The sequence below is a fragment of the Staurois parvus genome, unplaced genomic scaffold, assembly GCF_062004578.1.
Source record: "Staurois parvus isolate SC_StPar_1 unplaced genomic scaffold, SC_StPar_1.0 ptg000686l, whole genome shotgun sequence".
Lineage (NCBI taxonomy): Eukaryota > Metazoa > Chordata > Amphibia > Anura > Ranidae > Staurois > Staurois parvus.
In genome coordinates this window covers 3,687,371-3,711,867 of record NW_028318482.1, presented here as the reverse complement: position 1 = coordinate 3,711,867, position 24,497 = coordinate 3,687,371, and the positions used below count along the sequence as shown (strand labels likewise).

Genomic DNA, 24,497 nt, shown 5'->3' with positions numbered 1-24,497 from the left:
AACTAAAAGATCAAAGTTCATAAAAAAGGCCCACAGAACCTTCAAGATTTGAAGACTGTGTGAAAGAATGGGCTAAAATCACACCTGAGCAATGCATGTGACTAGTTTCTCCATACAGGAGGCATCTTGAAGCTGTAATTACCAACAAAAGGATTTTATACAAAGAATTCAATACATTTCATTTAGCGTGTTCAATACTTTTTCCCTGAGTCATTCCAATTTACTACACAATTTCTGAACTTAGATCTGTTTTTGTTTCTTTGTATGCATGGATTGTATGGGTTTTTACAGACACATGATGAAAATTTAATGTCAATAGCAGCTTTAGAAATATATTCACTGAGAAAAATAGTGATACATATTTTACACACACACAGTTGTGCTCAAAAGTTTGCATTCCCTGGCAGAAATCTTGAAATTTTGGAATGGACATTGATAAATATGACTGATCATGCCAAAAAAAAAAAAAAAGTAGTCTTATTTAAGGATAGTGATCATATAAAGCCATTTATCATCACATAGTTGTTTGGCTCCTTTTTAAAATTTTAATGATAAACAGAAATCACCCAAATGGCTCTGATCATAAGTCTACATACCCTGGAATGTCTGGCCTTGGTAAAGGCACGCAAGGTGATACAAGTTAACATGGCAATTAAAAGGTTAATTTCCCACATCTGTGGCTTTTTAAGTTGCAATTAGTGTCTGTGGCGAGTCAATGAATTTGTTAGCTCTTACATAGAGGCATTGAGCAGCCTAGATACTGAGCCATGGGAAACAGAACAGACCTGCATAAGAAGGTAATGGCACTTTATAGGATGGAAAAGGACATAAAAAGACATTCAAAGAGCCTGTCAGTACTGTTCAATCATTTATTAAGAAGTGGAAAGTTTGGGGATCTCTTGATACCAAGCCAAGCACAGATAGACCAAAAAAAAAAAAAAAAAAAAGATTGCAGCCACAACTGCCAGAATTGTTCAGGAACACAAAAAAGGCCCAGTTACACCTTGACATGCCTCACCCTTTTTTTGTGGCACTGGCCCAGTAAAGGCTTATTTCTGGCAACCTGTCCATGCAGCTCACTTTTATCCAACTATTGTCATATTGTGCTCCTTCAAAACAACCACACTGTCTTTTTCCAGAGCAGGCTGTGGGTTTTTCTTTGTATCCCAAACAATTCTTCACACTAGAACTTTTAAACAGCTCCTGAGCACCGTTCAGCCCCTTGGGTTGGTTCGTTTGTTTACCATGTGACTTAGAACAGGTGGTCTTGGATGCATATCACTTATGGAGCAGAACGGTTTGCTGCAGTGTGAGTGCAAACCAAACCAGAGTACAGTCCTCAGTATAGAGAAAGCTGTTCAATAAAACAGGGATCACTGGTCTGTTTAGAAGAAAGTGTGCCTTGAAACACTTGTCACACAAACCAGTGTGAGTGCAAACCAGGAGAGCATCAAACTCAGGTACAGTTAACTTAAACCAGTCCAAGGGTGAGTACAGCCTAAAGACAGTGCTAAAAGCAGTGGGACAGAAACATCTGACGATTAAAATAGTTATCATTTGGTTATTGCCCCTTTCTAATAATTTCCTGCCTTTAGCAGCTTCTTCTATACGTACGAAAGGAGAGCCAAAGCCACTTGCAACTCATGAGTTTATTAAGGGAGAAAGAAAAATTAAAAAAACAACTGCAAAGAAAGGAACGCTTGACCAACATCAGTTCATTATTGCACAATACCACACTGTTACAATTTTAAGACTGGGGGTGAGGAGTATTTGTCATAAAGATGGGCTAAAAAGGGAGGTTGGGACTAACGAATAAAGAAAAAGAAAGCACGAGGAAAATAAAAAACGTTACAGAAGAATTTTAAAGAAAAAAAAAAAAAAAGAAAAATGTTGGGAAGGGAAGGCTTTGGCATTTGATATTACCCAATATTTACCTGCTGAAAATAGGACAGAAATAAGATAAACCAAACATAACAGGGGTGGAAAGAAGAAAGTAAAAAAACAAACAACAAAAAAAAAAGAAAAGAAAAAAAGGAAAGGTAAGGGCAAAATAATACTCTAAGCACATCTTCTCACAGGCTATAAAGGATCCAGGAGTGGGAAGTGCTTCCAGGAAGATACAGGAGGGTTTTCAGAATAGCGTAAACTTCTTTCTTCATTTGCAGACTTTTTGGATGTTAAAACAGTTCTTTATGTATTTAAGAAAGTCTATTTTTTCGCCAAGGCAGAGCAGCTTGTGGTGCTTATTTTGTTTCTCCCAATATATGAGTTGGCTTTTTCCTTCTGGTATTCATGCCTTCTCCCCAAAGCCACAATAGTTGTTTTGGTGCAGCATGTGGACAAAGGCTTTGTGCAAGTGAGGTAAAGAGAGAAAAGAAACTGAAACATAGTTAGTGTCCATATACAACATCAAAGCTATCAAAAACATTCAAAATACAAAAAGTAAAAAAACGAAAGAAAAATAAAAACAGAAAACAAAGAAAAAATCCTTTGTTCACTTCAGAAGAAACTCTTAAATACAAAATGTACATACAGCTTTTCAAACAGCTAAATAGTATCTCTTATGTACAGAACACTCATTTTAAGTGTAAAAAAAGCGTTCCAGCTTAAATCTCTCAACCTCTTCAAGACAAGTTATTTCCCTGACCAGGTTAAACCATTCTGTGGACCTTATAATCCACAAGTGGGCTGGTTGTTAGATCAGAAGGTCTTCTATGGGTATAGACTCTTTAATAACTGCCTTTCCACATTAATTGGTATCCGTCTTCTATCCAGCATGTTCAAATTTCATTGTAAAAACAAAGCAGTTATCACTTAACTTCTGGTAGCTCTGGCTTTAAAGGCTGAACCCAATCAAATCAATGGCAATTTCATGTTGAGAGTGCAAAAGCATAGCACATTGAACAAAGAAAATTACCAAGATCTGAAATGGCTCTCAGGTACTTCAGAAAAGCCCAGGTTCAGAATGAAATACCAGGTCATGGACCCTCTGATCAGAAGTAGATCCAATACAAGCATTGTTTCACATACACACATAGTGTGAGCTTAAATCATGTGTTGTAAAACACATTTAATTTGAGTTACAATTAAAAACTGGCTCAGAAGTTTGGCAAGACCATTAAGCTTTGCTTGCAATCAATCTTGCTGGTGTCGTTCCCTGCATACACAAGGGACAAAGAAGCCAGGAAACTATGGCACTCCTCCTCACTCTCGAAGCCCAACTCTGACTGAATGTAGGAAATTGGGAGCACCGGACGAAAACTAAAGAATTGAAAAAAAAGCAGCAAGGGAAAAGGAGCAAAAGAAAACACAAGTTAGAATCATAATGAAAATATGCATTACCCACCTGAAATAAAAGGTTGTAAGTACACAATACACAAGCAGAAAAACTTACCTACCTTTGAAAATCCACTAACTGCAGGGTGCAAAACACTTTAAAGCACAGCAGCAAATATGTTAAATAATTATACAAATTTACTGCAATGGCACAGAACAGTAATCTTCCTGCAAGATTTTAATACACAGAGGAAAGTCAACACTGTTTAATAAAATGACATCCATTAAAGTGCAACTATGTGCAAAATAAAAAATGAAATTTGATACAGGTTACCATTAGCATTAACACAGCATTCTATTTTATCTATGGCGCCTTGCGATGTATTTTTATTACGTTTTGATCACACCAGTACATCTTATGTTTCTACTTACAACAACCGGCCAGGCTCTTGAGCAAAAGTGGAGGTTACAGATTTGGGATAAAATTATAGTTGCGGGGGTGCTTCCAATAGTCACCTTTAATTCCGATTGTTTAAAGATGAACTATATAAAATACATAATTTAACCCCTTAACGCCTAAGGGTACAACAAATCTTAAAGCCTAAGTAAAATTTTAGAACTTTGAAGTGTCACCACAACTATTTTGTACATCCAGGTGAATTATACCTTGTTTTTTGCAGAACAAATTGGGCTTTCATTTGGTGGTAAATATTCCCAGGATATCCCAATTTTTGTCTTGTTAAAAAAAAAAACCTGTCCCAAAATAGTAAAAAAAACAAAAATAAATCTTTTTTTTAAATTTAGCTGTGTGTTTCTTGTTACTACCATAACCTACCACCAAAGAACCCAAAATAGATTCTCTAGCTTATATCAATGCAGATAATCATATGTATGTCCATGTGCATGAACCCTAAAAGGAAAAAAAAAAAAAGTGTAAGTTGGAGCTGGCATCTGAGATGTCTGTCCTTGAATTTAGGTACATTGAAAACTACATGTCAAAAGGAGGAGCATGCCCAACTTGTCATGTGTGGCACAGGATTGTACTTAGCTCTGTGCTCCGGTGATCCACTGTCGTTCTGTGCTACGTAAGGATCCTAACCATAATGTAGGGATCCACCCAGTTGCATAATTATCAGCTAGCTCAGCCTCTCAACACGCTGCTGAGTCAGAGGCAGTCACACCTAACCTGCAAAGCCTGGCCTTCCAGGGAGCGCTGCAGGGACAAAGCAGAAAGCGGCGACTAAGCTAAGACCTGACCAATCAGTCATATGAGTTCTCTGTCTCAGAGCAGGTGGGGGAGACTTGCAGCATCAGATCATAGCTAGGGCCACATAGCTTGAAATAAAAGTGATGGAAAAAACAAAACCATACTTTACTAAGACTACGCAGTCCACAGGGTAAAAACACTGCTGTGTGATTTTGCAGCAACAAGTGGAAAATTGTGTATATACGGGCAGGAAAGGCAGACAAAAAATGATGTGGGCTATTAGAAAAACAAAAACTGCTAAGTTAATGTTAATAACAGACTGCATCATGCCATTTTTTAATATGCCCAGAGTTGGTCAATGGTGAAAGACCAGTGTTACAGTTGTTTCCATAGCAAATATAAACCATCACCAGAAAACATGACAGTCTAAGACACATGCAATGCATGGACATGTTCCATAATATAGCACAAACACATCAGGGTGCCATGATAGGGACAACAATGTTGACTTTTTCTGAACAGGTTACTTAAACACAGATCAATACATGCTTGTGTGTTCGTGAATGCTGAGTACCAGCACAAACGTGTATTGATCTGTGGAAAGTGAGATCAATATTTCTGATCATTTATTAGCCTTTCAAGATTTGATTGAATCTCGGAGAATATATGTTGGACGGAGTACTTTTTCACTTTTCATATGCCTGTTTTCGCTTTTCTAATGGCATATTGCACTTGCTTATTATAAAGTTGTGGTTTGTTAGCCCTTTTTGTATTAAGAGGGTTCACAAGTGTATATTGTATTGCTATAAAATGTAGAGATGCGCACCAAGTGTATGTTTAGAGAAGTTATACTAGTCTTAAAAAAACATTGCGAGATATATAGAAGTGGTCAATTCCTTGCTCTTCTAAAAGGCTAGTTGCCTGGCTGCTCTGTTGACTGCTTGCTTCAATACTCACAGATAGGATTTTGGGTTTTCTGATCTGCATACTTGTCCCTAGTTATTGATTTAGAGAGCATTAAAGAAAGAAACCACATTGCCAGCCAGGTAACTAGAAATTCAGGAAAGCAAAGGAGTACTTTAACAAAATGAGCCACCGAAAAACAGGTTTACCATTCGATAAAACTAAAATGGATAAGAGACTGCAGGAATACTACACAAAAGTAGTCCACTGTAACACTATACAAACTAGTTAACCCTTCCAGGTAAAGGTAATATTCAAAAATAATCTGACTCGCATATTAGGCATATCAGATCTTTTTATGCACATGCAGATTTATCCAACCTGCTGAGAATCATGCAATTTACAGTCTTGGTTGCCTAGATTCATAAGCTGAATTATTTTTACAATATACTTATGCATCATAATATAAGAGATACGAACAGAATTTGTAAATTAATCTGCTCCTCTTTTGTTACACTGGGAATATTCCCCTTTCACCTAACATAGAACCCTGTATGCTAAAAATCTCACAACACAAGCCTGAAGAAATACAGTGAATATACAAGTAGGAGAGAGTTGTATCAACTGTACAACAGGAAAAGCCCCGGATCTACATATAGCACAAGAAACTAGAGACCTCTATAAAGTGCACTGAATAACATCTATGGAGAGCTACATATAGCTACTCTAGATTTGATAATAAAGGATTACGAACAAAGGGGGGAGACCCAATCCTTTTGTACAAAAGTTCCCTGGAAAACAAAGCTCATTTTTGTGTGACCCAACATACTAACAAATTTATAAGTAAATAATTCTAAAACAGTGCAACAAGGATATATTTACATTATTTGGCACAGCAATAATAAATGTGTGTCAAGTCAACCTACTTCATACTTACCTTCAACACTACAAAGGGTTCATGCAAAAGCCTACATGATGTTTGCAAAGAACTGAACAATCCAATATAGTTTTGCAATTAGCCTCAAGTATCAAGCGTGCTACAACACAGCTAAAAGAGACCTAACAATTACTTGGGATGTTCGTGATGGCATTCCCAAAAGTGGACACATTAAAACCGCTGCTATGGAAGGGACCCCCATATATGTCAGTCCTCCTTCAACTAGAGTTGCAATTACAGATTTACCCAGCTGTACCTCCTGCTGATATTAAGGGACTAGTACTCATTTCCCTTCCTAAGAGAACACAGTATCATTTCCCTCACAAACGACTCTATTTATTTGGCCACACTATCATTCACACCTATGAAAATTACTGGGGCTGATGTCAAATTGAGAATTTGCTTATAATAATTAACTGTAGTGTAGAAAGACTTCCTGTTTATCTTTTAGATAAATTAGCCCAGTTTTGCATCTATCTCAATGACAAAACTAGGTCTGAGGAAATGTATTCTTCATGTACATGATAGTATTTTATAGTAAACCATCTACACTTACACCTAGTACAAAATACTAGTTTTATGTTTCCTTTTTGTTCAACCCAACAGGCTGAACAAAAAAAAAAAGTGACAGCTCAGGAGGAGGAGCTGCTGTACTAACTATCTGATGTTCGAACCGCAATCTCACCTGTTGTGCTACTGTGTTCTGACAGGGAGAACGGCTCCCATTGGCTAAGTGTGCTGATCGGGAGCAGATTGCTAAACCTTTTTGGGTCATGCCCCTTCAACAAAAGCTGGCCACAAGGGCAACTTCTGACAGACTGGCTGGCTGCAATACGCGAGTCAAATGTTGACCGGTTTGTACTGAACCAGCTGTTGCAGCTCGACATTCAGCCCATGTGTACTAGGCTTAAAACAAGTTAAAGATTATCACACATTTTTTTAAACTCCCTAGAGGCCCAAGTGCAAATAGCACATGGTTTTGTTTAAATCCAGCCCTAGAGTATCTAAGCAGCATGGTTGGACAGGTTCAAATCCTCCCCATCTGACTATGCTGATAGAAAGGAGACAGACTTCTGATTGACTGCTCTGGTATCTGGCAGCAGGAGCCACTCCAGAGACCAGTGCTGCCAATCACAAAAAAGATCACACAAACTGCGGTGCTGTGTGAAATTTCAGTTCTATGAATGAGCGATCACTGCTGTCGGGCTGATATAAGCACAGCACTGGCTCGACGGCAGTGGAAGGAATCTGCTAATTCCTGCGGCTGTTTTTTGCCACCTATGAGTGACTAGCTGCTGCAGCCAGGCCTGTACACTAATGACGGGTTAGCGGTGGCTGCAGCTATCCATGGTTGTTTGCAGAGCCAGTAATTACCTGCAGGGATCACTGCTGGACACAATGTGCAGCCAGCAGTGATCACCATAGATAAATCGCTGGCTATGCAAACAGCCACAGATAGCTGCAGCTGACCTATCAAAGTGTATGGGCTAGATGACCACAGTTAGCAAAAAAGATACCAACAGATTCCTGGATAACTCTTTAAACATAAAAGAGGGAAAGAAATCTGAAGTGAGGGTTGAGCAATATGCAGACCAAAACATACGTTTTAATTATGGTCTTAATGGCTGCCTTCCTCTCCCTTTCTGCAAATTTGTCGATCAGATACCCAGACATGCGTGGTGCTTCTCTATAAAGCTTGAAAAAACGGTGATAGTTTGACAATGCCCAAGCACTCCTAAGAGCCAATGCATGGGCAACACAAGGGTCCTCTTTGATCTCTTTGGTCAAGTGCGCCATCTCTGTAGTTAGATCTGTAGACAGATGGAAAATGGAGGTAAGACTACAAGCCGCATAAAGGGGTGTACTAGAACAGGTTTTATGCTTAGTCATTTCCTTACCACTAGAGTTTTTGGTGAAAATATAATACAATATACGATAGGCTGTAAATTCTCCAATGTTCCCAACAAGATTCTCAGCATACAAAGACTTTAGCTGTGCTTGACACTGGTTAAATTCCTCATGATCTCCCTAAAAAATATAAAATATAAATCACACAACAGATTAAACAATTGTACATTTTTAAAACACCCTACTTGTAAGCAACATGATCTGAATGAATACTCATTTGTTTTTTTAAGTAATTTTGATGTACCAGTAGATTCCATATCTTGGGGTACAGTACAGGACACAAGACTGGTTTGATAGACCATTGGTTGCATGCCACTACAGTCAAGTGACTGGACACTGATAAAAGCTTTGCTAGGTGCACCCCTATAACCCCTGCCCACTCCATGAAGCTTCAGGTTTATCAGCAAGCATCACAAAGCACAGACATGTGAGGGGAGGGATGTGTGTCCTGTACTGTCCCTCAAGGTATATGTCATTTACAGGTATGTTAAATTCTTCTAATCTTTATCATACAGGACACAAATCAATTTGGCACATCCCTAAGCAATCAACGGGAGCAGAACAATACACCTAAAAGCAACAGGCCCACAGGAAAGAGGAGGTCAATAGAACCAAACGAAATAGCCCACGACTGGAGCAAGCAACAGTGGAAACTCAGCCACCTACAAAGCAATGGTTTGGGACACATATGAAAATCAAGGAGGTGGCTCTGCTAAAAGGAGTATAGCTGATAGATTCTGCATAGGCCCAAGAACCTGACCTCAATGGGAAAATGGGCTCAGGCAGGGAAGGAGACACTTGTTCCCAAAGGACATCGACCTCATAAAAAAGGGGCAAAATAACCACACAATCTGGTGGAAGCAGAGGGAGGAAACCCAAGGGGGACTTTCCTGTAAGGATCTAAGAGAAAAAGATTATAACGAAGACATGACATTTAGCCATAAAAGTCGCAATTATACCCCAAGGAGAGCAAACAAGGAAATGCTGTGTCATTCGGCATGATACGGCAGGGAAAGGATAGGAGTTTACAAAGGACAAAAAGAACCAGGAAAGCAAACAACTAGCTTTTAGGCTACCATGTCCACAAGTGGAGAAAGCAAAGTAAATGTACTGTTGCTGGTGGGAACAGGAGAGATCAGCTTTTATAAGGAACACACAAAAATAGTAACTCCTTAAATCAGGATGGCAGTGCTTGGCAATGTGGTCCTGCAGAAATTCCAGCAGGTGACCAGGAAAAGTCATCTTGCAAGTTGTACAGGAAGTGCAAGGTCTCAGGATATCAGGGAGGGGAAGAACAAGGTCCACCAGGACCTACAAAAAGTACCAATTGACATGCCTTAAGCAGTATCAGGCAAAAGGATGTACAGAATGAAAAACGAGTAGCAAAAATTAGGCTTCTATTTATTTACGGTTGTTTCCCCCCCCCCCAATTGGTTAAACTAAAAAGAACTTATGGCTTTCTTTCAACTAACTTAACGGAGGTTCCCTATCAGGCCTCTAGGTGGAACTCTTTCCAGAGAACAAAAGGAAAGAGCAGAGTGGGAGAAAATGACCTGCATGAATGAAGTAGTAAGGGGGGAATCAAATGCAAGGGATGGAATGCACCAACGTAGGGTATATTCAGTAGGAAGAGATATGAGAACTTGCATGGCAAGGCTGCTGAGGGCTAAGGGCTCACATACACTTCCGCTGCTAAAAACTGAAGTTTAGGAGCAGTTGTGCATTTTTTTCAGCAGCCTCTGAACTCTCCTTTATGTTTTCCTATGTGTCCATGTATATATAGTAGTTTACAGGTAGTTGAGGTTAGAGACATATTTTTGAAAGCATAAAATATCCGAGTTCAGGAGTAAAGTTTACCGGCATTTAATACGCCAAATGCTATAAAATGTTTAGATGCATTTTTGGGCTGGTCCATATCCTGATGCTGTCCAGTGCCTTTTTTCCTTCATCAAAAATGCAATATACAGCGTTTTCCCATGTATTAATGGACCTAGTACACCAGTGCAGTCAGTTCCAGGTTTCGTGTGCAGGAAAAAATGGTAGAACGTGCTGCATTATTTCTGCACAGAACTGTACTGGAACACATCAACACACAGCAAAAGGAGTGTTGTGTGCACTCCAGAATGCATCCAGAGGCATTACAGCACTATGTAGCTCATTCTGAGCATTTGGGAAGGTCTCCTGAGGTTATCTTTAAAAACACTTCTAAAAGCAAACGCGGCTGAACGCTCAAACGTGGTAGGTAACTCAGCTAAAGTGATGCTTTTAACCTACGTTTTCTAGCAGTTTCCAGCAGTCAGAAATTTTTTAAAACTACCCGTGTACACCAACCCTAAAAAGAATGTGCCAAAACTCAGACTGCAGATGAAAGGGAGAAGAAAGGTAACCACCTAAGGGGCCCTGGAAACAGGAGGTATAGCAACCTTTTCACAAAACATCACCCACTAGACAATACATTTAGGGAAAAGCACTAAGAGTGCAAGTTCTCCTACTCTGATGAACTGCTTGTGGGCATGACACTGCATAATGTCTTGTAGGATAGGGATGTAGTGCGTGCTCCAGAGCCATCAAGACAAGTAAGCCAGGAACCAGTATGTAGAAGAGTACAGGGAAACCACGTCTTATCTTGTCCACATCATTGAAGCTGTTCAGGGCCCCGTCTTCTCTTGTCACAGTAGCCAGATACCAAAGGGGTCCTCATGATATGGGTGTCATAGGAATGGAGCATAGCCCTGGCCCTGTATAGTACCCTGCAGCTAACTACACTTGCTGCACCTTGTGCCAAAATGGGCACCAAGTGCAGGATCCAGTGCCCAAAAGCAAGAATTACAAGCCAGCCTTGCTCTTGCTGCAGGATCCAGGTATGGTTCCCAAAGGTGTATTCGATGGTCACCAAATCGGGAAACTACTAGTGAGCCATGAAGGCAGTCAAATCTTGATAGAAGTATCAGTCGTAGGACGCAAATAAATCTGGTGAAAAAGTAGTAGGAAATTCTTCTCAAAAGAGAAGGCACCCATCATTAGGAATATTTGCAAAAAAACAAGAAAGCCTCATGGAGTAGGGAGCGAGTATGGGGATACTACAGCAGGGCTCCGGTTGAGATTTTGCAAGTGTCCAATCACCTGGCGCTAGCAGCATATGGCCCATCTTATATGAATAGATTTGTGTGTCTTGTATTGTACGAGAAAGAGAAATTGTTTAAGTCCGCAAACTCAAAGGATATTGGTAAATCTAAAAGGTATCTAGACTGCACATGAAGGCACGCAAAATGACAATATTTTTGCCATTAATTCTGGAGGACTACAGCTAGTTTCAAAGCAACCCCTCCATAAAATAAATTTAAATGGAGGAGCTGAATGCCACATTTCACCATAAATGTAGCTGGGGTGGGGGAATGGCTACCACATATGGGGTTAAAGAATTTCTTTTACGTTCAGTGAGACCTAGCTTTTGACTGATGATTAATCAGCCCCAGTTGGTTAAGCTGCCCTTTTCCAAGAGTAGGACATTAAGTGCAACAAAACTGAAATAGCAGCTAGTCAAGCTTACACCCCACAACTGTCCAAAAACATATGTTTTCTGCCCAAGAGATCAGTAAAGGACCTGCTTTCTTCAGCTCCTAGAGTTAGTTTCCAAGACCGTTTTGATCTTAAGCAGCTGGCTGGTAGTCAGGTTGGATTTTGAACCTTCCTGTCCTAGCCTTCATGCCTTCTGCACTGGGACACAACAGGTGGTATTTGGTTTGCCTGTCAGTGTCTTCCCTCACAGGCTGCAGGGCTCTGGATACCCAGATCCCAGAGACTCTGAGTGGCTGTTATTGTGGTCCAGTCTCTCTCTGACTATCCTGGCTTCACCTTTGCCCTATATCTACTTATTGTCCTACTCTTCATGTTCCCTACTGGCCAATCTGGTTGCAATTGTTGAGCAACATGTCAGATAAAGTGATATTAAAGCTTTGGGTTTTTTTTTTTTTTTTTAAAACAACAATCATGTCATACTTACCTGCTCTGTGCAATGGTTTTGCACAGAGCAACCTCAAGCCTCTTCTCGGGTCTCCTGCCAGCACTCCTGGCTTCTCCTCCTTGACCAGTGCTCCCAATAGCACGTTGCTTGCTATGGGGGCACTGGTGCATGCTCGCTCCTGAGACCCGCTCTATGTGTCAATAAGACAGCCACGGCTCGGCCCCATCCTCCACTCTCCCCTCACTGGGCTGCAATAAACAGAGGTGAGAGCCAATGGCTCTCGCTACTGAATATCAACCAACGAGAAGGGAGAAGCACGAAACAACCGAGGCTCCCATGCACATTGCTGGATTGAAAGAAGGCTCAGATGAATTATGGGGGGGAAGCAGCACACAGGTTTTTTACCTTCGTGGGTATGATCCCCAGAAATTGCTCCTCACAGGATCCAACACAAACTGGCAGTAATAGTGCCACCCCCACTCTAGCATGTACGTACCCGGGAACAGTCCCTCAATCATCAGACCTTAGTGAATGATCTGGATGAAGCCCTCCTACCTGTGCATAGGTGAAGGATGGGACAGGAAACCAAGTGCTTACAACAAAATTCTCAGACATATATAGTCACATCCATAAACTAAAAACACTAGCTGAAAATTGAGTCCTAGCTGAGCAGAGAGAGGGTGTTTATGCCTGGGCAGGTAGGTCTTATCTTTTCTGGCCAGGGTCCATCTACCTGAAGGTGGCAGCATAACCCAGGTAGTCAAGACTACGAAGTCCTTTGTATCATATAATGCATAGATTTTTTTTGTACCCCCCCTTAATATTTTTTTCTTCAACTTCATTAGGACGACAACTACCATTCCTTTTAGGTAGTTTAGGTCTGTTGCTAAACTATATTAGGCCTATGTGGAGGTTGTTTATATATGTATCATACATTTACCATTTGCTACTGATGTTCTTTCACAGTTAGGGGGTCAGGCCACCCAATGGATCTATAAACTCCACATAGGCCTAAACTATATTAGGCCTATGTGGAGGTTGTTTATATATGTATCATACATTTACCATTTGCTACTGATGTTCTTTCACAGTTAGGGGGTCAGGCCACCCAATGGATCTGTTGCCGAAACTGCCTGTTCAGATTTTAGCACATTGCACCCTACTTCTGGAAATGAGCATCCTAACTTACTGCATAGATCTTTATTCAAAAACTTCATTCACATTAAGGCATTTCAAATCATGGGCGGAATCGAAAATACGGACCATTTAAGCGATTATCGTGACAGTTTTCCGCATGACAAACATTGCAATTGAGCAAACAAAAATCGCAGGATGTGCAATGACCAAAAACTGTTCAATGATTCTGCCCGCAACTTGCATACTGAATATATATATCATTTTAGGGGGGGTTGAGCAATACAAACCTTTTCCAGTGCTATCCGTGCATGGGTCTCATATACTTCCACAGTGAACTCTGTACGAATGCCTTGAACCTGGAAAAAAAACCAACAAACCCCTATTACAAACTGAACCAACACATGCAATGCTCAGATGCAATTTTAGTAAAATATACCGTCAAATCTTGGCGAACTGATTTTAGCTGTTCACAAGCGAAGGCATAATCCTGCTTTTCTTTAAAGTGCCCCTTCACCATTGTTAAAGATTTTTTCAAAACCTGGGAAACAAAACAGACAAACCGTAAAAAAAAAAAAAAAAAAAAGTGTATTTTAAGGTTTGGAATAGAATCATACCTGAGACTACAATCACACCTGATGCTCTACATTAATATCAGCGCTCAAGAACTTGCTGGCGCCGTCACTTCTATGTACATTTATATGCTGGTAAAGGGGCTTGCTGGCACTGACACAAAGAAGCTTTGCCAGTAGCAAGAATGCTCAGTGCCTCCGCTCCTGCCTGGCACTGTCAGTGTTGCTGGCTGGCTCAATGCTTTTGCACGCACACAGAAGCAAAGCGTGCAGCTGAACTGATGCTCTGTACAAACAGGAAGTGGCTGGAGACGACCCGTCTTAATTCTATATCCTGGTGCATTCTAGGACAAAGGAACATCCACTGTCTCTACCCAGTTTAAAAAAGCTTCACCAACGAACAGTAAATGCTGTGCTGTTAAAATGCACTACCATTGAAATGAATGAAGGCAGCATTGCCTCCTGAAAGCGACATGGTGCTTAATGTTTAATACAACGCTAGCACACTTGTGTGTTGCCTATTGTAATATTGGTGGCATCTTTGGTGCACTTTATGAAACTGCACCAAGATCACAGGACCTCATAGAAGTCTATAGGAAAGAGCAGCTAACCTGCATGAAAACTGCAGGTTAGCTGCACAGCAGCAAAGATGCAGTGGGGCAGTCTGAAGCCCCCCTTCAGGCAACTAAAAACAATGACATTTACAAATAACAAAAGCTAAAAACATCTGTAAATTTGGATAAACCAACTCAGTTTGTACGTTTCTTCCTTAGAAAGCCTCTGAATTCATGGTACATAATATTTAACATCTAGCTCTAATTCTGAAGCTCTAACACTCTTTTCTCTGCAACATAAGCCTCTCTGTTGGTCAGAAACAGTTGTTATTTTGAGCACAAAGGATTGAGTAGCGATAGGGAGATACCTGCAGGGGGAAAAAAGGAAAAAAAATAATCCTGGAGATATCACCCATCAGGTTTGATACCTGTCAGGAATGAGGTTTGCGCTAAGGGTGTAAAAAGCAAATTTTTGTTGCTTAGGAATAAACGGACTGTTTGATGGCACAATCAGAAGTGTAACTCCAAAGACAAGTAAAAAAGTAGCATTTTTTTTTTTTACAAAAAAATATATATATCAAAAAACTTACAGTCACTGGCCTCACAGTTGATGGGTCTGGTGCGCACGTTAATCGCAGGTAAGGTTTAGTAATATCTTGGGAAGTTCCCACTATTTTTATCTCATTCCAGTCCATGTTGTCAGAATCATTAGGATCCAGGTTATTGATCTGCAGCACAAGAGGCTCGAGACGCAGTTTCTTTGGGCTGTGGCCATGTTGAAAACGTGCTGCTCGCTTTTCCCTCTTGAAATCCTTCTCTGGGTCCTCAAACTCCATCTGAACATTCTTCCTGCGGTTTCGTTTGTTGAAATTTTGCTCATTTCTAAAAATTAATATTTAAGGACGGATTAAATTTGGCCCCACTAATAAGCCAATGTCATATCCAATAATCTGGTAGTACATTTATATTGGAAAATAAAAATTAATAAATAACATTTAACTGTCTATTTCCAGTTTCCCCAGTCTCTAAAGTACATCACAGGGCTTCATTACTCTATCTGCTACGACAGGGTTATGCTGCTAGGAAGGGGAGGGGCAGGAGGGTTGCAGTGTGGCAACAAGCCAACAGGCCCCTAAACCTTCAGCATTCAAAACTTTCCAAAGGATGTGTTCTTGGCAGCTCATACACCCACTTGGTAAAATTTTGTAAAAGTATGAGCCAAATATTGGGTAGCAGCATTGAAAACCTGAGCTAGCAAAGTGTGATGAGGAATAGCCCAAGAAGTACAAAACACTCTTGGTAAAATGAGCCATCATAACAAAATTATGGAACTTATCCCTTCAGACTGCAAGCCTCATAAATAAGCTAAACAGATCCAAAGAAAAAAAAAATGGATTTGGAAGCTGTGTGACCCTTCTTTGGGCCTTCAGGAAGTACAAAGAATCCTGCTGATCAATTGCAGATAACACCCTATAGCACAAACCACATCCAAGGTACAAAGAGCCTTGTCCCCTCCGGCATCTGAGGTTTAAGGACAGGAGAACAGCAAAGCAATGTGCTGGTTGAGATGGAATGACAGCTGAGGTCATAGAACGATCTTATGGTAGAGCACCAGGAACAGCTCCTGAGAGGAAAGGGCAGCCAAACACAAAACTCTCCGAGCCAACGTAATAGCAACCAGAAAAATAACCTTCAGAGTCAGAATGAGTAAAAGAAAATCCCAGATGATTTCAAATAGATTTCTGCACACAAAGTACCAAGTTGAGTTCCCAGAGTCAACCACGTTTTAACCAGTGGAACAATATGCAAGAAGATGCCCTGCATAACGGCATTCACAAAGGAACGTGAAGCAATCCATCACTGAAAAAGGAACAAAGACTAAATCTGGTCCTTTAACATACTCCAGGCCAGTCCCAGATCAACTCCAGACTGGAAGAAAAGCCAAGAAATCTCCCTGCTGGGGAGAGGCCAACTACAGGCTGCAACAACTTCTAAAAATTGTCTGCACTCATAGAAGCTTATGAAGTGTCTCAAAATCATAGATGCGATGAACACAGTTGTTCAGTTCCAAAACTGTGAAGACGTGGTTTCCACTTATACGTCTTCACAGTTTTGGAACTGGAAACCACAAAGCCTTTAAGGCAGGTGATGGAGGGCTTGCAAATCGTTTTTGTGGATTCAAAAAAACATTGGAAAGCATAGAGTGTGAATGTGGAAGGCTCCATCTAGATGGTATCTGCATGAACATTTTCCAGAGTAAGGCCTAAAATATCCCAAACTCTGGACTGGGGCTAAGACCAAAGTTTGTAAATTCAGAACCCAGCCAAACCTCTCCAGAGTGTGCACTAACCAGAGATACATTGGTCTCCTACACCGAAGCGGATTGCTCCCTGAGAGGCAAGTTGTTCAGCTATCCTATATAAGGGAAACCCTGGGTAAGCAAGGGCCCCAGAACTGAGCCAGAAACTTGGTAAACATTTTGGGAGCTGTGGACAGGCTGAACGGCCAAAGCCATAAACTGAAATTGCGGTCCTCCTTCACAAATCGTAGAAAACTTGTGTGGTGGAAAATCAGTACATGCAGATATTCATCTTTCACATCCACTGATCCTAAGACAAAAAACTCTGCAGAGGAGGGAGGGGAGAGAGAGAAGACAGAACAAAGACCACACCAATTTCACCCAGAATATGATCAAGAGCTTGCAAAAGCAAATCTTACTTTTCTTTCTGCAAATAAAAAAATCAAAAAGGAAGACTCAATTTCCAGCTTGCTACTCTACAGTGCATTCAAAGTATTCAGACCTCCTTCACTTTTTTTCAGTTTTATATTGCAGCCTGATACAGTTGTTTAAATTCTTTTTCTCATTAATCTGCACTCAGTACCTCATAACAATAAAATGAAAACAGATTTTTTGGAAACGTTTGCAAATGTATGTGAAAAAGGAAAAACTGAAATATCAGTCTGGCTCACAGTTAGGCTCAAAAGTTTGCATACCCTGGCAGAAACGGTGAAATTTTGGCATGGATATAGAAAATAGGACTCTTCATGCCAAAAAAAACTCTCTTTTATTTAAGGCAAGTGATCACATGAAGCCATTTATTATTACAAAGTTGTTTGGTTCCTTTTTAAACCTAATGACAGAAATCACGCGAAAGTTTACATATCCTGAAATATTTGGCCTTGACGCGCACACACGCTAAAACGGCAATTTAAATGTTAATGTCCCACATCTGTGGCTTTTTAAATTGCAATTAGTGTCTGCGTATGAATAGTTAATGAGTTTGTTAGCTCTCATGTGGATGCACTGAGCCGACTAGATACTGAACCATGGGGAGGAGAAAAGAACTGTCAAAAGACGTAGCAAGGTGATGGAACGTTCTAAAGATGGAAAAGGATATAAAAATATTTCCAAAGCCTTGAATATGCTAGTCGGTACTGTTCCATCACTTATTAGGAAGTGGAAAATTTGGGGATCTCCTGTTACCAAGCCAAGGTCAGGAAGAAAGAGAAAGGTTGCAGCCACAAACTGCCAGATTGTTCGGGATACAAAGAAAAATCCACAGGTAACCTCAGGAGAAATACAGGCTGCTCTGGAAAAAGATGGCGTGATTGTTTCAAGACCAATATGATGATGAACAAAAATGAGCTGCATGATTGAGTTGCCAGAAAGAAGCCTTTACTGTACCAATGCCACAAAAAAAGATCTGTTACAATATGCCCGACATCTCAACATGCCTCACAGTTTTGGCACACAGTAATCTGGAGTGATCAGACCAAAATAGAACTTTATGGTCACAACAATACACGCTATATTTGGAGAGGGGTCAACAAGAGTACCAGCCCCACTGTGAAGCATGTTGGGGGGGGGGGGGGGGTGAGCTCTAAAGGCACTGGAAATCTTGTGAAAACTGATGGCAAGATGAATGCATCATATCATAAGAATATTCTGGCAGAAGATTTGCATTCTTCTGCACAAAAGCTGCGCATGGGACACTCATGGACTTTACAGCACGACAATGACCCTAAGCACAAGGCTAAGTTGATGCCTTGATTGGAGTCCACCTGTGGTAAATTAAATTTCTTTGGAAAGGCACAACCTTTCTATAAAAGGCCCAACAACTAACAATGCATACTGTATCAGAGCACAAACCATTAGGTCAAAAGGATCTGCTTGCAGGGCTCGGACACAGAATCAGGGGTGTGGAAATTTTTTAAAAAATTACTTGTCCGGGGACTAAATCTGTGTCCCAATTTACTTGTTCCTCATGACAATCAACTTGTCCAGATAAAAATAAATTTGATCCAAAACCGTATTTAAATCAGGTGATTTTAGGACCGTTTTAAAAACAAAAAGGGTTTAATGGCAACTTAAATGTGTAACGTTTTTAACATTGTGCTGTTTATCTCCTCCTCCCCTGCCTGTCTCCAGCACCACAACCGTGGACTAGCAGGGAGGAGAGAGACCTTGCAAATGTAATGAGCACCGATTGACTGCTCCTCAGGAAAAGGGGGGTGTCGAGCTTATCCTTTATCCCTTTCGCTGCCAGAGCCGTTTGTGTTTTTTTGTACAAGTTTAAAAAAATAATTTTAGGCCTGAAGATTACATACAACCTCCAAACATTATATATTTTCTGATACCAGAGACCCTAGAGAATAAAAGTGGTAGCTCCAATTTTTTATTTGTCGCTTGATATTACCTTAAAATTTCAGTAACAATACAAGTTAATTTTAGGGCACAAAAAAAAAAAAAGCAATAAATTACCCTATTTTTTTGTAAAATATAAAAGATGAGATTGCATCGAGTAAACAGATATCCAACATGACAAATGTTATAAATTGAGTTGCAGTTTGGTGAGTAAAATACGTATTTGATCCCCTACCAACCAACAATAATTCTGGCTCCCACAGACTGGCTATGTGCTCATGTGGTACACAGATTAGTCCTGTCAATTTAAGAAGGTACTCCTAAGGACAACTTGGTATGTACAGTGAGGAACAGAAGTATTTGAACACCCTGCGATTTTGCAAGTTCTCCCACTTAGAAATCATGGAGAGGTCTGAAATTCACATTGTAGGTGCATTCCCACTGAGAGACAGAATTTAAAAAAAAATTCAGGAAATCACATTGTATGATTTTTAAAGAATTTATTTGTCTTGCACTGCTGAACATAAGTATTTGAAAACCTGAGAAAATCAGTGTTAATATTTGGTACAGAAGCCTTTGTTTGCAATTACACAGGTCAAACGTTTCCTGTAGTTCTTGACCAGGTTTGCACACACTGCAACAGGGATTTTGGCCCACTCCTCCGCACAGATCTCCTCTAGATCTGTCAGGTTTTAGGGCTGTCGCTGAGCAACACAGAGTTTCCCTCCAAAGATGTTCTATTGGATTTAGGTCTGGAGACTGGCTAGGCCACTCCAGAACCTTGATATGCTTCTTACGGAGCCACTCCTTGGTTATCCTGGCTGTGTGCTTCGGGTCGTTGTCATGTTGGAAGACCCAGCCACGACCCATCTTCAATGCTCTGACTGAGGGAAGGAGGTTGTTGCTCAAAATCTCATAAATGGCCCCATTCATCCTCTCAATACAGTGCAGTCGCCTGTCCCCTTCGCAGAAAAGCACCCCCAAAGTATGATGTTACCACCCCCATGCTTCACAGTAGGGATGGTGTTCTTGGGATGCAACTCATCCTTTTTCCTCCAAACACGACCAGTGAAGTTTAGACCAAAATGTTCTACTTTGGTCTCATCTGACCACATGACTTTCTCCCATGCCTCCTCTGGATCATCCAGATGGTCACTGGCAAACTTCAGACGGGCCTGGACAAGTGATGACTTGAGCAGGGGAACCTTCCGTGCAATGCATGATTTAAAACCATGACGGCGTAGTGTTCTACCGACAGTGACCTTTGAAACTGTGGTCCCAGCTCTCTTCATGTCATTGACCAGCACCTCCCTTGTAGTTCTGGGCTGATCCCTCACTTTTCTTATCAGTGATACCCCACGAGGTGAGATCTTGCATGGAGCCCCAGTCTGAGGGAGACTGACAGTCGCCTTTAGCCATTTTCTAACAATTGCTCCAACAGTTGATCTACTTTCACCAAGCTGCTTGGCAATTGCCCCGTAGCCCTTTCCAGCCTTGTGGAGGTCCACAATTTTGTTTCTGGTGTCTTTTGACAGCTCTTTAGTCTTGCCCATGGTAGTAGTTGGCGTCTGACTGACTGTGGGGTGGACAGGTGTCTTTAAAGAGCTCAGACAGGTGCTACTAAGTTAGATTAATGAGTGGAGTAGAGGTGGACTTTTTAAAAGTCACAGTAACAGGTCTTTGAGAGCCAGAATTCTTGCTGTTTCTTAGGTGTTCAAATACTTATGTTCAGCAGAGCACGACAAATACATTCTTTAAAAATCATACAATGTGATTTCCTGAATTTTTTTTAAATTCTGTCTCAGAGTGGGAATGCACCTACAATGTGAATTTCAGACCCCTCCATGATTTCTAAGTGGGAGAACTTGCAAAATCGCAGGGTGTTCAAATACTTCTGTTCCTCACTGTATATCCTCAATGAAAACTTGTTCCACAGCGCTCATGACCTCAGACTGGGCTGAAGGTTCACTTTGCAACATGACAATGATCCTAAGCACACAGCCAAGACAACACAGAAGTAGCTTAGGGACAGGGAGTAGCTTTTGTAAATGAGATAAGACTAAGGGTAGCATCAGGGACTACAAACAACCTTACAGGCTGTCAATTACGTGTCCACATTGGGGTCCAGGAAAGAAAAAGGGATGCTACACACCTTTTGCCCCTCTGATTCCTTCCACGGCCACGTTCTGTATGTCCTCCCCGACCACGTCCTTTCTGTACACTTCTACGACCACCTGGTCGGCTTTCACTTCCAGATAATGAGCTGCTGTCAGAGTCTGAGTGAGACTCGCTAGAGAAAAAAAAACAAAAAAACAAAAACAAATTACAAATAACATTTTTGCCATCACTAAGGAATCCAACCCACATCCACATAGCAAACCACCAACTTTAGAGCCTTTCCTGACCACAACTTCAACAAGCAAGAAATAAAATGCAAGTACATGCTGTGCATCACAAGCCAGATGAGGTGTAGTATTAAAATAAGCAGTAGTTCTTAGAACATCTTAAAGGTTTTCTAAGACTATTGCTTCGTGTGCCACTGTCAAGCTCCCTGGTCTCCGAATGTGCTTCATTTTACCCCTTATAAATCAAAAGCGACAGAGAAATTACAGAGCACAGCGTTTATTAGGTAAGTAACAAAATACCTTCTGCAATGTCGTCTGAGAGGAGAGTGAGAGGAAGATCTTGATCTGGACCGAGAACCTGTGCTTGAAGAGGAACTGGATTCTTTCATGAAAACATTACGGTTACCAAACCGCGTAGGGAAGCTGCTACCACGACCTTTTAGTGCACAGGTGCCACTGTTTCCGCCACCCCGTGATGACTGGGTCACAGTGATAGTGCTGCCGCGGGAAGACTGAAGAGTAGTTGGCTCCCAACGCTTCTTCTTTTGACTCTCTTTTATACTATCCTTCCTAAAAATAGTAAATACATTTACAGCAAAGAGTAATACAGATGGCAAAAGCACCTGATTCAAGCTACCATAAAAGTAATAACTAGCAACAAGCATTGAGTCTGCCAAGTCCAGAAAGGACTTGAGAACTAGGAGATACCTCAACGTTTGCACTGCTAGACCACCATGACCACTACAGACTGCTTAGCTGTTTGCGCAATTATTTGAGCAGTCTGTTAACAGAGGCTCCAAGCACGCTCTGGCACCATCCCCTGCAGAGTCTGCCTCTGACCCTCATCAGCCTGTGAATAATTCCAGGCCTGCAGTCCCTGTTATCTTTAATTCAGATCCTGAAAACTTTCTGGAGAGGCTGAATTTGGGTCAAAGCAGTGCGCACCACCTTGCCTACTGTTCAAGGCCTTGGCCCTTTTACAGCTTATGCAACTGCAAAGATCTTTCCACTACACCCACTTTTTGAGGCATTCCACTTTGCAAACTGGAAACCGGCAGAAGGGTCTTCGGCCCTACATAGGAGTGTGCCAGAACACTTCCTCTGAGCACAGAGCAGCCCCGATCCTTCTCTTCATGGGTCTCCTGCTGGCGTTCCTGGCTTCTCCCCCTTGACCACTGCCTCCAATAGTAAGCCCCTTGCTATGTGGGCACTGTTGCTGCTTGCTCCCCAGCTCCGCTCTATATGTGCATAAAACACAGAACCGTGACTCGACCCAACCCCCCCCCCGCTCTCTCCACATTGGTTTACTGGGTATAACTGACAGCAGCTGTATCTCAGCCTGAGAGAGAGAGAGAGACGGCACAGCTGAGGCTCCCATACATATGGCTGGATCAAGATGGGGCTCAGGTAAGTATAAGGTGTGGATGTGGGAAGAGCAGAACATTCGATGCGTGAAGGTTAAAAAAAAAAAAAACACAAAACACAACAACCCTTCAGCCCTTATAAACACTCTAATTTTTAAAGTTTTTTTTTCTACATTTTCTTTTACAATGCTATTGGGAGGGTGTGAGTGAAATATCCATGGTCTAAAAAGATGCGACAGAAATTGACACAAATTCTTCAATTCCTCTCTGCAGCCTCAGCACCACTGGAGACGAACAGGAAACAGAGACTTCTGTAAACACAGTTGAGGAGGTAGTAAAAAAAAAAAAAAAAAAAAAAAAAAAAAAAAGGGAAGGAAGGAAGGAAGGATGTCCTGCAAATAAGCATCCTTGATGTCAATCAATGCTAGAAGTTCCCCTTCATTGTAGCAATGCAATACGACCAGGCCAATTCCTTTTGGAAGGTGAAAACTTTGAAGCCTAGTATGGGGTGAATGGAAAGCCAGCACTGAGCTTTAGAGCAACAGGTTTGAATAACTGCTCTGAAACTGAAGAGTGAAACTGTTCTAAGAAGGTCTGACAATCTCAACAGATAGGCAGGTGTGAGGGTATAGAGCAGAGAAGCAGTAGGGAGCGAAACACTTAAACACCACATCCCAGAAACATAGATCTGATATGCCTTGAGTCCAGGCATAGGTATGAGAAAAGTTCATCACACCAGGGTACAGGCACCTTCCAGGGGAGAAAACCAGTACTTGAAAACTTCCTGCTAAGGGAGGGCATGCCCTCTCCTTCATTGTGAAGGTCTTCAAGAACTTGAATTGCAGAGATTCAGATTGTCACTGCCCCAGCCCTGTAGAACATTATGCAACTAACTGCATCATGTTCTACTGCTATGCCAAGGGTCAGCACTACACGCAACATTACAGGCCGAACACACATTTCTATGCAGCAGGGTTCAGGTAAGGCTCTGCCAAGAGGTGACCGATCACAAATCTGTAATCATGTTGCCTAAGTGGTGAAGGTGCACTCCATGTGAAAATCCAATTGACATCTTCAATCTGTCAGTAAATTAGGAAACCTGTTCTCAGAGAGAGGCTGTCCATCACCTAAGGACACCAGCAAAAACTGAGTATTGTTGGGCGTTAGAGGGGTTATAATTGCTGCCCTAACAGTTTGTTTGCCAGCATCCTCACTTGTAGGTGCAGCATATAACAATGGTCAACGTTTAAAGAGCCTGTATCCTGTGTTGTATGCTTAAGAAATCCTATTTTAAGTTTGGCCTATTTCTTTGCAGAAGGAAAAGCATAACGGAATGAAAATTTTGGTCTGCAAAGTATCTAACCACTTGCCCTCCAGAGGATTTAACCCCCTTACTGACCAGGACAGTTTTCTCGATACAGCGCTGCGTTACTTTAACTGACAATAGCGCGGTCATGCAACACTGCACCCATACATAGTTAAATAGTCTGGCTGAAAAAAGTCCATCTAGTTCAACCATTAAAAAAAAAAAAAAAAAGTTATAATCCTATACCCACAGTTTTTTTGAACCAAAAAAAAGACTGGCAATTTTGAGGAAAAAATATTTTTGACTGTTTGCTATAAAACATGTCCAGTAAAAAAATATAAAAAAATTAAAAAAATCAAATTTAGTCACAAATTTAGGGCAA

General features: G+C 41.1%; 1 protein-coding gene across 4 annotated transcripts in view; it reads right to left on the bottom strand.

The window, feature by feature from the left end:
- Positions 1-1,631: 1,631 nt before the first annotated feature.
- Positions 1,632-24,497, bottom strand: part of LENG8 (leukocyte receptor cluster member 8) — a 40,744-nt gene continuing 17,878 nt past the window's right edge. For 3 of the 4 annotated variants that reach the window (XM_089652571.1, XM_089652570.1, XM_089652572.1), the window contains exons 9-16: positions 21,746-22,015; positions 21,253-21,390; positions 15,046-15,337; positions 13,769-13,870; positions 13,620-13,688; positions 8,222-8,351; positions 7,927-8,134; positions 1,632-3,261 (exon numbers count right to left, since the gene is read on the bottom strand). In XM_089652571.1, coding sequence (XP_089508697.1) covers positions 3,099-3,261; positions 7,927-8,134; positions 8,222-8,351; positions 13,620-13,688; positions 13,769-13,870; positions 15,046-15,337; positions 21,253-21,390; positions 21,746-22,015 — 1,372 coding nt within the window. In that variant the 3' untranslated portion in view covers positions 1,632-3,098. The remainder of the gene's footprint in view (positions 3,262-7,926; positions 8,135-8,221; positions 8,352-13,619; positions 13,689-13,768; positions 13,871-15,045; positions 15,338-21,252; positions 21,391-21,745; positions 22,016-24,497) is intronic. The other variant, XM_089652574.1, reaches the window with a different exon arrangement.